Here is a 14,160-nt window from a genome sequence, read left to right as displayed (position 1 = left end):
CATCATCAGATACACTTGTCCGATACTTTAGTTTATGACTAAATACTTGCAAAACTTTCTCAACACCCTCAGCTGTGCTTTGTCTTTAGTGCTAGCATGGCAGTAGACTCTTGTTGTATTGGGAATTTGAATTCAGCTGTTTAAAGTCATGTTCCCCTACAACACTCGCTCATGTTATGTAGTGGTACCAGCAAATTAACAGGACTCCAGTCATAATCATAGTCTTTTTATTCTTCCAAGGCACAGCAGATGTGTTGGCAGGGCAAGAAGCTATCAGAATACAATTTGGGTGTGAATGAACACGTTAAGTACACACAGAACTACACCCTGTTGCTCTCAGTGAGTGGTCAGTGACTGCTACATGCTCAGTAGGCCCAAAGAAAAAAGAAAACGCAGTTTACATTCTGTGCTGCTATTCAGAGCTCTGACCCCAGCCACTATGGGGACGGCTCACTTGTACTAAGTGAATACGCGTCACACATACACACAGGCTCACTTATTAATTTACCCAACCATTGTTTTAAGAAAAAAAAAAAAAAAGTAATAAAACTTGATGAAATACTGTTTAGGGAATGAAAATATGCATTGACTGATCTGGTTGCATGTATTACTGAATTTCCTGTTATGAACCCTTAAACTGCTGTATAATCATTCCAAACAAAAACACTTTTTTTTTTTTTTTTTTTTGATTTAAACGTAAAAAAAAAAAAAAATAGACCGCTGGAGTGGCATCAATCCCTGATATCACATTAAAAAGTTGTTTTTGTTCTCAAACCACCGGGGTCGTCTAGAAAAATCTGTATTAAAATGATGCGTCGATTTGGGACTACAGAGCTCACACAAGGAAAAAAGTCTAAAAACAGGATGTTGGATGTCTGTCTAAAATCATTGGTTCTGATTCATTTTGGAAAAAAAAAATACCAACAGTTCAACTGTTACAGAGAGAGTGCAGAAACAAGACATCACAGTTGGTTTAAAAAAAATGCAAAGCAGCAGAAAATATATATATATTTTTTTTTGCTAAAAAATAACCGACCACAAAAAGTACTCCAGGATCTCTAAAGAAAATGGTCTGTCTTGTTGTTTTTCAATAACCTGGATTTTAAGTGTTAAAACTTTGAGGTTTACAGTAATAAAACAAATCCTTTGGCATTTTTCACTGTGAAAATTAAAACGAAGAACTCAAATCACACATAAAAACTTTTGGACAAACCTAGACTTTTACTTTACTGTCACTCATACTGCCACTGTCAAGTGAAAACCTTGTGTATGTTAAGTATCAACCTTCCTCCAATCAACAAAATACACCTTTTTATTGGCAACCATTCATTTGTTAAAATCATACAATTGCTTTTGAAACCATACCATTTGCCTAAGAGTCGTTACACTTTTAATACAGAAGACCTGTCAGTTCCTCAAGTATAAACATCACCGGACAGCAGTGAGGATGTAGCGCCTTTGAATTTGTGGATCCAGAGTTAAGAACAGTGTTATCACTAAAAGTGAACATGAAGAGAGAAGAGCCCATCGTCCGCTCACACAAGACTCCACACTTTAGTGTCAGACTCAGTAAATAAAGCTCACAGCTGAGTGATGTCCATAAAACAAATAATTACTGTATATACAATTGACAATAAGAAACTCTCACCGAAAAAAAAAAAAAAATACCAACAGTTCAACTGTTACAGAGAGTGCAGAAACAAGACATCACAGTTGGTTTAAAAAAAATGCAAAGCAGCAGAAAATATATATATATTTTTTTTTGCTAAAAAATAACCGACCACAAAAAGTACTCCAGGATCTCTAAAGAAAATGGTCTGTCTTGTTGTTTTTCAATAACCTGGATTTTAAGTGTTAAAACTTTATGAGGTTTACAGTAATAAAACAAATCCTTTGGCATTTTTCACTGTGAAAATTAAAACGAAGAACTCAAATCACACATAAAACTTTTGGACAAACCTAGACTTTTACTTTACTGTCACTCATACTGCCACTGTCAAGTGAAAACCTTGTGTATGTTAAGTATCAACCTTCCTCCAATCAACAAAATACACCTTTTTATCGGCAACCATTCATTTGTTAAAATCATACAATTGCTTTTGAAACCATACCATTTGCCTAAGAGTCGTAACACTTTTAATACAGAAGACCTGTCAGTTCCTCAAGTATAAACATCACCGGACAGCAGTGAGGATGTAGCGCCTTTGAATTTGTGGATCCAGAGTTAAGAACAGTGTTATCACTAAAAGTGAACATGAAGAGAGAAGAGCCCATCGTCCGCTCACACAAGACTCCACACTTTAGTGTCAGACTCAGTAAATAAAGCTCACAGCTGAGTGATGTCCATAAAACAAATAATTACTGTATATACAATTGACAATAAGAAACTCTCACCGAAAAAAAAAAACTGAATGAAAAGTAAATGTCCTCTAGGAGATAGTATCTTAATGTCATAATTTGTCTTCAGAAAATAGAAAAAATTTTCATGCAAAAAATATATACCTGGGATTTGGATAAACTCTTTTAACACAACATACCAAAAATATATATTAAAAAGTTACAGATAAAGGGAGCCGGAGAGCAAAGCTGAATTCACTCCAATAAATGAAACCTACTTGGTAGCAAATCTAATGGTCCTGGTACACACACCCAAACTACGGTGGAGAATGAATCACAATCACCTGCAGTATCCTCCCTGAAGAAGTGCACATTTACCCATGATGAGTATGAACGTTGCTACTTCTACATGAGGTGTGTGCTATCGATGCCAAGTTTAGATTGTTTCTCGTTTCAGTGACCAGGTTTGTTTATTGGTACCAGGGGGTCTTGCGCACCCAGCGGAGGGTGAATCCCGCGTCTGTGCGGATCTTGATGGAAGCTGCTTCTGCTTCTCTGACGGTCTCCTTCACCGACTGCATCAGATTCTGGGCGTTATGGACCAGCATCTCTGTGGCCTGGTCAGGGACACATTTGGAAGTGAAGCCGTAAATAAATAACAGAGATGGGACAAAATGAGGACAAGTTATCGCTGTTGGAAGAAGTATTCAGATCCTTAACTTAAGTGAAAATACCAGTACGTTAAAGCTACACGTCAACATACAGTGGGGGAGAGAAAAAACAATGTCATCAGTGTTACACCAGTTACATGAACTCAGTCGCTGCAGGCCGCCAACTAATCAGCAGATATTCAGGAAGAATATATCACTATAGGTTATGTGCAGTTTTGTTTGTGAGTTTACCTGCTCCGACTCCTCTTCACTAATGTTTGTTCTTCCCAGCATGGTGGCTTTGACGGTAGAGAGGATCTTCAGCTGAGTGCTGATGGTAGGGATGCGCTCACACACCTTGGGAAGGAGAAAAAATATGTAAAGTATGTCCTGCACAAGACATGGAGGACTTTTCAGTGCGTGTTTGTGTCTGCATGCCCTCACCTGTAGCAGATTAGTTCTGATGCGCCTGTCAGTGCACTGCTTGGCCACTTCTTTAGCCAGTCTCGTCACCTCATCCGAGGCCTTGGCGATGTCCTTAGCACACTGAATCAGTGCTCGTTTGTTCCCGCTTCCGCCACGCACCAGCCGAGACATTTCTGCCATTAGCAGAGCCATCCGCTTGGCTGCTGCAATGATGTCGTTACCCTGTGAGGAAGGGGGAAGGGGGGTAGGGGAGGAAGCAGTAAGAGCTGAGAGCAGAATAGTCAAGAGAAGCATGGCTTTGGATAAGAGATGAGAATGCAAAAGAAACATATTGTGTGGGTTGTGTTTCCACACATTTTTCCGATTATAATCAAAACTTAGGATACTGAAAACAGTGTTATCAAACCCTAAATGAATGCTGGTTTCTGTGAATGAATTTGAATTACAAAAGCAAAACAGCGTGAACAAGCAAACCAAGCATGTTTAGCAGAAAGCTGCATGCAGTGTCAGTGCATGTTAGCACATATGGTCCAACCCTCATGGAGGAAGATTATTCTGAAATTTATATCCATAGGTCGGTTCCGAGGTTCTCATCGAGGTTAGTACCCATGAGGTGATGTTCACGGCGCTGGAAGTGATCACGACAAACCCCGAGACTAAGAAGCAGAAGCAGGCGAACATAGTGGGCAAGCAGGCAGTCTAACGTCAAAGCTACGTCACCAAGAAGTCTTTGGGAAACTGTCATCCTTGGCTTCACAGGTTGGCCAGACAACGAGTGACTGACAACAGCGATAACAGCGAGACAGAGCGGCTGGCTCCTCCTTTAAACCACTTTACCTAATCATGGACATAGGGGGAGGGACTTGTGAAGCCAGTATCAGTTTATCCATGTGGTGCAACAAACAGACTTGCCATTCAGAAAAATCCACGACCTTTGGTGCAACCTTAGCATGGTGTCAGCATAACCGTGCGTCAACTGCGTCTGAGTGTGATGTAACAACAGTGAAACAGCAGCCACAGCTGGTTGGAGGTTTCCATGGTAGTGGCAGATGCAGAGCTCATCATTCTCACAGCCACAGTGACTGTCAGCTAGTACTCCAGAGGGTGTTTCTATGTCTTGCAGGGTTTTTTCTGGTGTGTTTGCATGCGTGGGTAAGTGTGTGCATGGGGTCAGAGAGTACTTCACGATCCTCCCAGTAGCTCCAAGCACTTGAAGCCATTTCATACTATCATCGACATACTATCTGACCCACATCTAGTTGTGTGTGCGGTCATGTGCATGTATGTGCGCAGACCTTGCTGGACCACTTGCGCGCCTCCTGGTGGAGAGACTGGGCAGCTGCTAGAATGGGTTGATTGACAGGCTGGTTGGAGGGCATCATCAGCAGTTCTGGCTCATAGTCATCCTCACCATCAGTAAACTCATCTTCATCATCTACCTCCCTCTCCTCTACTGCTGCCTCCTCATCCTCAGGCTGGGTGGGGCAGGGGGGGGGTGGGGGTTGCTGGTGGTTTGTCGGAGGAGTTGGGTCGATTTGGACGGGAAAGAAAGGGAGGGAGGCACAAAGAGGGTGGGAGGAGGAGGGGGAGGGAAAAAAAGGAGGAATGTGGAGAAAAAAGGGGAAGGAGAAATCCAGGTATAGCGGGAGGGAAGGAAGCATGGGAAAAAGGGGCATTTAGTACAGTATGAGAGGCACTGGATGGAAGAACAGAGGAAAGGGGATTCACAAGAGGGAGGAGAAGGGAATGCAAGCACTGCGAAGGAGCTGGGAGAGCGGAGGTGAAGCTGCGCGCACTGGCAAAGATGGTTTCGTTGGGAAGAAAAAGAGGAAAGAGGAGCTGGTTTGGGCAGGTAGCGGGTAGATGATGTGCCTTTCTCTGAGGCTGTGGCTGAGTCGACAGTTTGTAAAGCATTTGCACAGCCACAATGGGGTGGATGTACAAAAAGTTTTCTAACTGTAACCGAAACCAGTGGCATCCTTCCAGTGTATTTAATAGTCTACGAGTGTGTTGGGGAACATAGCGTGACCCTGTGTCATTACAAGAGATATTTTGTGCCTGGTTTCCAAAGACACCTCTGATGCGTAGATCATTCAACAGGTGTGGGAAAACTGCCAGGAGAGCTATAGAGGGGAAAATGGTTATGAACTTCACAAAGAGAGTGAGAGGGCTTGATTCCCAGATATTCAATGGTTTCATCTAATGGCAGTATAGTTTCTATACACAGTTGCTCCACACAAAAACACTTGGAAACACACATAAGGAAGGAACATAGACACAGACAGAGATAAGAGTGTAGAGAATACAAAGTCTACTTCAAATATTATGCGCTTGTTCTCTACTTTTGCTATGGACGGGAGACTGGATCGTCTCTGCACAGATGACTCTTTTTCTGATATTTACTTTGTGCATGTAATTGTGCACTTGTATTGAGCCATTAACAAGCTTACATGCTGACACCCCGAACAGGTGACAGTTTCCAGTTTCCCTCTGAAACTGGAATCGAGCCACTGATCTCCACCTTTCAGGATCAACACGATTTCGGGGAAAAAAAAGACAAACAAACTTGATTTCAGGATATTCCCAGAATGTGTGAAGGCACTTCCCCAGTGGACAAGTGAATTTTGGCCGACAGAGAGAAAAGGTAAAATCCTGGGATCATTTCATTCATGTCTGCTAGCATGACATAGGGATATCACTAACCAGCTAGTTCATATTACCCAGAACTGTATGTACGCTACCCATTTTAAAATTCTACGCAGTTGGTGGGGTGAATATGCAAACTGTGTATTTGTGTTTGTGTGAACTGACCTTGCTGGACCACTTGCGTGCCTCATCATGCAGCTGCCTGGCTGCCACCATCATGGGCTCGCTGAGCACCTCTCCGGCCTTCTGCTCCGGGAACTCCTCATCCTTTTCCTCTGGGGGAGGGGGCCGAGGCGGGGGCACCTCGCCCTCCGGTAAAGGGGGCTTGGGTGGCGCCCGCTCATCACTGACCTGGAAAATACACACAAAGACACACATATGTTCACTGTCAAAATGGAGTACAAGAGCGAAGGGGGACATGAGGGACAGATAATTAAGACATGATCATATTTAACTCCCTGTAGGCTGTAACTATTTTCACTTTTATACAAATAAAAACGAATGCTCCTGAATAGTTTGAAAGATGCTATAACCAGATAAAAACACTACACACGGGCCTACAAACATGTGATACCTCTTTGGTATTGGTATAATTCCCCTTGGCTGTAAAGCTGTTTGTCCTGAAATAGATTTTTTTCCAACATACCTGATTGCTTAAATTTCATTCACACTAAACACCAAGGAACAGGTTAAAAACCTTGGTGTTGTCTTTGACCCCGACCTAATTTTTGAGCGTCACATTAAAAACATAACTACAGTGTCTTTTTTTTCATTCAAGGAATATTATTAGTCTATATTATAATATAGATTATAGACCATTTCTCTCCCAGACAGACACTGTAAAATGAATACTAGTGCTTTTTTTCACTAGCAGACTGAAGTATGTAACGCTCTTCTGTCTGTTGCGTCACATGTTCTGATAAGGACCAGACAAAGAGCCCACATTACTCCAGTTTTAAAAATCTTTACATTGGATACCGGTCTGTGGAGAGGCACCCTTGGTTAAGTACACCCTGAAACTGTGGAACAGTTTGCCTTGTCTTATCCTGCCATTTTAATTAAATTTTATCCTATTGTATTTTTCATTGTTTTTATTGTAAATGCTGTAAATGACTATAGATTATATATTCTTTGCTTTTATGTTTGCTTTTTTAGTGTTGCATTTAATGCATGAATTGTGGTATAGAAATAAAGTTTATCATTATTATATTAATATTAAATTAAAATGTTTTTCATTTCCCCTGGAAATTTAGTTGGGAGTGTAAGGCTCAAAAACTCAGTTAATCTGCTTCATCAGGACTGTGTGGGTGTGGTTTGATCAGATTTGACTGACCGTGGTGGCAACATAAGCAAACAACGTAACTGTTTTAAGATTTTGACGCAAATATTGCTTAACTCTATTCAAAGAGTTTTCGCCCTATTCAAATCTGGGTGAAAAGCACAGATAAAGCACAAATAAAGAAATATCTCATATGAAATGACCAAAAAAAAAGACAGTTACCTATAGTAAGAGGCTGATGGAGAAAATTTCCAGGACCTTTAAAGGATGTTGATCACCTAAAACTGGCCTGTGGTTTGAGGTGTTTGTTAACATTTTATTCAGTCTTAACCTTGCGTGTAATCTTCCACAGAAATTTAAGCGCGTATGTTCTTGGCAACACCAAGGTTTACATTTACAATTACACCCGATGGCTGCTCACTCTAACCAGTCAGCTTCTGTGGGACACTGAGCAGCTCCACTGCAGGAGTTAACTACCAAAGCTGATGATAAATTACTTTGTCACTATCCGCATCTGTACTGAATTATTAACTTACAGTATGTAGATAAGTGGTGGGTTCTTCAAATGTAGTTCAAAAGCGTGAATTTGGATAATAAAAAAAGCGTGTATATGTGCTTACATGAAGCTGGTCCAGGTCAGGAGGTGGAGGAGGGAAGTCGGGCTCCTGTGGTTGGAAAGCTTCTCTAACTTTTCCGACTGCAGCCAGGATCCTCAGACACGAGTCCAGGTAGGCCTTCTGCAGAGCTGCGGGGAAAGGTGTGTGAACATTCAAAAGTGAAAGTTCCTGTGCCCTTCTTTTTCATACAGTACAGCATCTTAAACATGTGTTTGCATTGCGTATTCCTGTACCTTTATCTTGTATGTTCCCAGCCACTGCCTTGGCATCCATCACCATGGGTGAGATGGTATGTGAGAGGATGTCTGACGCATGTTTCACAGTGTCTCTGAACCGTGGATCCTCAGAGTTCTCCACCTCCCTCTTAGCCACCAACAGGACCCGATTAGCTCGTCTTGCTATGCTTGTTGCCCCGGCAACAAGCATTTGGGGCTGAACGTTTGCCATGGCAACTCGGCACTTGTCGATGTCTTTCTTTATCGCCTCCTCAGAGGCATCTAACAGAGATTTGGTGTCGATGGCCTCGTCCACCAGACCTGAAGTCACAGAGAGGGAGAGACATACACGCGCACACACACACACACACACACACACACACACACACACACACACACACACGCACAGACAAACAGAGAGACACACACACACAGACTAATCTCTCTGAATCCTCTCTCATGTGCAGTATGTAAATGTAGTATGCCAAATCTATTTGTTCCAGGCTGCGTTAACACTGCAGCTACTTCAAAATGTGAAAATTGTCAATAATTTAGGTTACACAAGAAATGTGGAGAAAATCCTCACCTGTGAGTCTCTCCACATTGTCAATCCACTGGTTCTTCATGGTGTCAAAGTGCTCATATGCTGCTTTGTTTCCAGGATTCTTCAACAAGATCCGAGCAGCGGAGGTCACCTGGACATTAACAAGCATGTCACACGAAGGCAGTGTATGACAGCTTTGCGTTCTGCCAGTGCAAGCTGTATCATGCAAATCAACATGGCAGTAAAACAAACTGAAGCACCTGTGGTGTCAGCTCCCTGGCATGTTTCACAGCAGCATGTATCCCCTCTACTGTACTCTTATTGGCTGTTCCCACGGCAGCAGCCTTCTCTGCGGTCGCCCCCAGCCGACCTGCGTGGGCCTCAAAGTTCCCTGCACGCTCTTCAAAAACCTAAGGCAAACATAAATGTTGGTATAGTCAGGCTGAAAACACAAAGTTTTATTGGGTTCCCATTCTTTACACACACGATGTCTGGATAGCGAGGAATCAGTAGGAATGAGGCTTCGTGGATTCATTGCTGTAACCATATCTGTAACCAGCACAGAGTTCTGTACGTTACCTACCTCCTCCCTGTTGGGGGCATCAGGAGGAGCAGTTGCAGCCACAGCCAGCAGTTTGATAGGGGTGGTGGTGTCACTGAAAACATCGGATACTTCCTGGGTCATCACCTCCTGCATGTGCTGCCTCAGATCCTGGTAGAAGCAGAGTGTGTTGTATCAGGCCACTAGGTGGAGCTCTGCACCAATGCGTTCAAGAATAACCAACATGCATCATACAAACCTAAGACTCCATGTTTTATATGGCTGCTCCATCCAACCAATGAAAATATTCTACAACTGCTGAGCATCATTTTTTTTTTGCATTTCCCCAAAATTTATGCAGACATAATTGGTACATTTGGAAAACTTAATGATTTTCACTGTAACTTAAAATAACCTCAGTGGGTTTGGCTGCGCAGCATACATTCATAATGAAAGTGAAGTTTGACCCTGAGCCTTGATTCATTTATAAACCGTTGTGTGTGTTCGTGAGACCACTGAGCTACCTTGAGGCTGTCCTGTAGCTGTGCGGCTGTAGCTCGTGCATGAGGAGCCTCAGCCTCTCCCCTGCCAGCCATGTCTGCCAAAGATGCCGTTAGAGCCTCTGTTCGGTCACAGCGTCCGATCATATCCTGTCGATATGGGCCTAACAAGCCTCCTGCCAACCTCCTCCCTTCTCCAACCATGCCTCTGATTGCTGCCTGACCTGGAGAGAGACACACGGCAGAAGTCATTCTTATATCACATCACGATACCCTATATCTTCTTGGTGTTCAATCCAAACCCAGATACAACAATTACAGGTTCTTATTTTGACATGAAACATCTCTAAATTGCAGCTCAGTGTTTTTGTAGTTGTCGGTAACATGGTCTACTAAGTAATAGGGATGCCATGGGTTGTGAAATTACTGCGGATCATACATCTTTTCTTGTAAATTAAAGAAGCGGTTGCTGTATTTTGTGGTAATGCTGACATCATGACGTTTCCAGGAAGTCCCAGTGTGATTAATATCTATAGTGTTTGGTTATATCTTCTAAGAAAACACGTAGCACACAGGTACCTTTGTTCCACTGTAGCCTCTCACACTCTGCTCCCATAGGGACGCATGGGAGAAAATAAGAAACAAGCAAATGACAAAACAGGGAAACAGTATAAAACCAAGCATTAAAAACAATACAATGCTCCCTGAATGACTGAGGAAGTCAGGTTAGTCAGTCGTTGATTAATGCATGAGTTACATCACTGGGGGCATCTAAGGAGAAGGCATCAGCCAACAGCACAGTCATTTCTGTACCGTATTCAGAAATGTTTCCAGACTGAAAGATGTTGTGGTCTCAGGGACCACAAACAACCTCACATCTTTCAAGATCCTGTATCTGACAGCTAATCGCGAGAGTCACAGGCTATAACCCCTTTCACACGTACATCATCCACGTACAGGGGGCTGACAAAAGGCACAGAAGGTCAGAGCGTCTACTACATCATCCCTCCTTACAGCCGTCGTCCAACCTCACTCACCTACTCCTCTGTCGTCCACTCCAGGGTTGTTCACCCAGCGGAGGGCCTGCTCCATCTTGCCCTCCAAGGTGACGGCAGGCTTGGCTGGTCTCATGTTGGCCACGGCCCGGTTGGTTTTGGACTGTAGGGTCAGCAGCGCTGCCCCAATCTGCTTTGCTAGCGCACGGGCCTCAGGGGTGTCCCCTTTACCCCTAAGACAGTAACAGACAGAGAGGTGATTAGAAGGAAAAGCCAAGGTCTAGAAAATTAGCTGTTAAATGCAGATTTGTAGCCTGTCAAATTTACAGAGTTTCACCATTCCCCCTGTTAGACCCCTTCCTTAAAGGGAAATACCACCATCAAAGTCTTGTCTTGTGTAACCATTAAATAAAGATAAATGTTTGTATTACTGGTTTGTACTGGGAGTATGTATGTTTCCAAGTAAATTCCTAAGGACTTTCGTTACTACTGACAGATCTGAAGCCAGAGAAGTAAAATAATAGTTTATATGTATATACATATACACACATACATATATATACACATACATATACATACGTATATATATACACACATACATATATACATACATACATACATATATACATATATACATACATATATACATACATACATATATATACACATATATACATATACATACATATATATACATATACATACATATACATATACATACATATACATATACATATATATACACATATACATATACATATACATATATATACACATATACATATATATACACATATACATATATATACATATACATATACATATATATACATATATATACATATATATATATATACATATACATACATATACATATACATATACATACATATACATATACATATATATACACATTAGAAAATACTTGATAATCCCCCAAAATCCTCCAGTGTACTCACAGAGTCACTTTTTTTTCCCCCTTTTAAAATTAGTTTTTCTGTGGATCTGGACCACAGCTGGGTCATTTGGCTTACAGTACGTTGTCATGTTTACCTCTGGTTTCCTTTTACGGTGCATACATGTAGTGGAAGTGCAGTACAGAAAACCTATCCCTAATGGTACCTCATCTTGCTGTGGTTCACTGAACTGCAGTACCCTTTCCCAGTAGGAAATTTACTGTTCTCAACCCAGAGTGAAATTTACTTCAAATATGAAATTAAGTGGCATGAACCTTGAACGGAGTGGTATTTTCCTTTAAGGTCTAGTAAGTTCAGATCCTCAAACGGACCCACCACATAAATACCATTGCCCCATCTGTTCCACACCATATTCAAACAGTTAGAAACCTTATTGTAGGACTGATGCCCCAGGTTGCCAGGCAACAACATATTTTCCAGGCAGGTAAAATATGCCAGCTATTGCTGGCATGAGGTTGCAGTTTGAGCCTAGAAAAAGAGGGTCTAAGAGTTACTTAAACTAATCACGAATCATCATTGGTCATGCATGTGTCAGAAGAGGGAAAGCATACTGTTTGCGTAGCTCCACGAGCCTGGCGGTGAGTCCTGCGATCTCACTGATGGAGCGCAGGATGTCATCCCTCTCTTTGGGGTCCTCGCACAGGTCGGCAATGCGTTTGGCCTCTGCTAGTAGCGCTCTGATGTTCTCCTCCCCCTCGGGACCACCGTTGGGATCAGCCAGCCAGGCCTAAACAATGCACATACTGTTTATGACTTAGAGTAGCTCTCTCTTCTGATGAAATAAGTAACGAAAAGCACACCACTTGCTTGGAAATGAACTACAACAGGAGAGACAGACATAGAATAAATATATTGCAGACAGGAGGTATGATTCACTGGGGAGAGGGCTAACATGGATTACTGTGCTGTTGTTGCTTTATCTGACCTGTGCAGCGTCCAGCCTCCTGGCAATGGCCTGCTTGGCACTGATTAGCGCCTCCAGTCTGCGGGCAGCACCGTCCACTTTGCCAAATAACAAGTCTAGGCCCTGTGAGCACTGGCCTGCTCGCTGCACACACCCCGGGGTAGGGCCCTGGCCTCTGTCATAAAAGAAAAACACACACGGTTCACAAGTGACGACAAAATACATTACATTAAGTCACAGAAGTAAAGAAAACTGTTTAACTCACATGCTCTCACGCAAACACACTACCTGGCTCGTAGATCTGCGATGTGGTCAGTCATTTGTCCCAGAGCCTTCGTGGTTGCCAGTATATCTTTCCTCTCCTTCCCAGCACACAGCTCTCCCACCTTACCAGCTTCATCCAGTATCACACGTAGGGCAATCTCACCGGGGTCTCCTACGGGACGACAAAACACCACAGGATGAGACTATGTACTCTTATGAGCTGATTGAGCGTTTTAGCTGAAGGCAAGATTAAAAAAAAAAAAAAAACACACAGTTACCTGGCTGTCCATGAGGGTCTTTGAGCCAGCTTTTAGCTTGTGCCATCTTCAACTCAATCAAAGCCAGAGATCTCTTCAAAGCCTCCATATCCTGAGGTAATAGAGAAAACGCAGTATTGTGTATAGCTTTATTCAAACTGCAGTGGTTATTGAATAAGAGGGTACCACGTCACATAATGCCGTACTGTAAAAAAAAAAAAAAAAGGAGTTGTAACTAATTCATTACTCTTTTAACAATAATGTGCTAAAATAAACTGGGTTGATAGGTTGTGAGCCCAAATTAAAGCAAGAGGCTGGTGTTATTTTATCTTTTTCTCACTGTCAACAAAGCCCATGGAAAGACTAAGTCCAATAATTCGTTAGTTTGTCTCTTGATGCTTTCCAGCTCCCCTGTCTTGCCTGTGGCACTCAGCCCTACGCCCATTCGGTTTTACTGAAGATGTAAATCTTTATAAAATGGGTCACAAATACTGGCTCACGTCGTAGATGGGATTGAATCAGCAAAATTTACAGCGCTGGTGGTCAGCTTCCACGTATAAGATATAGATATATAGGCTTTGAGTACACGGGTAATACTTGTTGGTTTTGATCTTTTTGTTGACAGTAATAAGAATATAAAATATCACCAGTCTTTTCCTTTAATGTAAAGGATCCCAAAAAATGTATATTTGAATCATTATTAATTCATTGATGATTTACAAATATTTACGGCTGCAAACTTGGTGACTATAGAGTTTATACTGTGTGATAGTTGGCCATTGACAAAATGATTACTGAGTTATAAGCCTTGCAGCCAAATGTACGACTTAATTTTGGGCTCCCAACCTGGCAAACCAAAAGTTACTTTCACTAATGTTTATTAGTAATCTGTAAAACAATAATTAATTAATTATTTACCGTGAATAAAGTGATTGGTAATAAGACGAGCCAAACTAATTAACTGATATGTGGCTAAAAATAATAATTACTAATGATAAAGGGGAAAAT

The 14,160-nt window shown here is 42.0% G+C and overlaps 1 protein-coding gene across 5 annotated transcripts in view; it reads right to left on the bottom strand.

The window, feature by feature from the left end:
* Positions 1–1,700: 1,700 nt before the first annotated feature.
* The window catches only part of LOC120796049 (vinculin-like), a 26,613-nt gene continuing 14,153 nt past the window's right edge, over positions 1,701–14,160 (bottom strand). The window contains exons 7-23 of one of the 5 annotated variants that reach the window (XM_040138362.1): positions 13,174–13,264; positions 12,920–13,067; positions 12,653–12,806; positions 12,279–12,454; positions 12,097–12,195; positions 10,793–10,983; positions 10,335–10,361; positions 9,780–9,979; positions 9,298–9,426; positions 8,975–9,124; positions 8,757–8,865; positions 8,189–8,491; positions 7,959–8,083; positions 6,225–6,410; positions 3,432–3,635; positions 3,240–3,344; positions 1,701–2,954 (exon numbers count right to left, since the gene is read on the bottom strand). In XM_040138362.1, the coding sequence (XP_039994296.1) occupies positions 2,808–2,954; positions 3,240–3,344; positions 3,432–3,635; positions 6,225–6,410; positions 7,959–8,083; positions 8,189–8,491; positions 8,757–8,865; positions 8,975–9,124; positions 9,298–9,426; positions 9,780–9,979; positions 10,335–10,361; positions 10,793–10,983; positions 12,097–12,195; positions 12,279–12,454; positions 12,653–12,806; positions 12,920–13,067; positions 13,174–13,264 (2,544 nt within the window). In that variant the 3' untranslated portion in view covers positions 1,701–2,807. Of the gene's footprint in view, positions 2,955–3,239; positions 3,345–3,431; positions 3,636–4,708; positions 4,889–6,224; positions 6,411–7,958; positions 8,084–8,188; positions 8,492–8,756; positions 8,866–8,974; positions 9,125–9,297; positions 9,427–9,779; positions 9,980–10,334; positions 10,362–10,792; positions 10,984–12,096; positions 12,196–12,278; positions 12,455–12,652; positions 12,807–12,919; positions 13,068–13,173; positions 13,265–14,160 lie in introns of all 5 variants that reach the window. The other 4 variants (XM_040138363.1, XM_040138364.1, XM_040138366.1 and 1 more) reach the window with 4 other exon arrangements.

This window comes from Xiphias gladius, chromosome 11 (genome assembly GCF_016859285.1).
Source record: "Xiphias gladius isolate SHS-SW01 ecotype Sanya breed wild chromosome 11, ASM1685928v1, whole genome shotgun sequence".
NCBI lineage: Eukaryota > Metazoa > Chordata > Actinopteri > Istiophoriformes > Xiphiidae > Xiphias > Xiphias gladius.
Note: the sequence above shows the minus strand (reverse complement) of the source record. Positions and strands in the feature narration are given on the sequence as shown.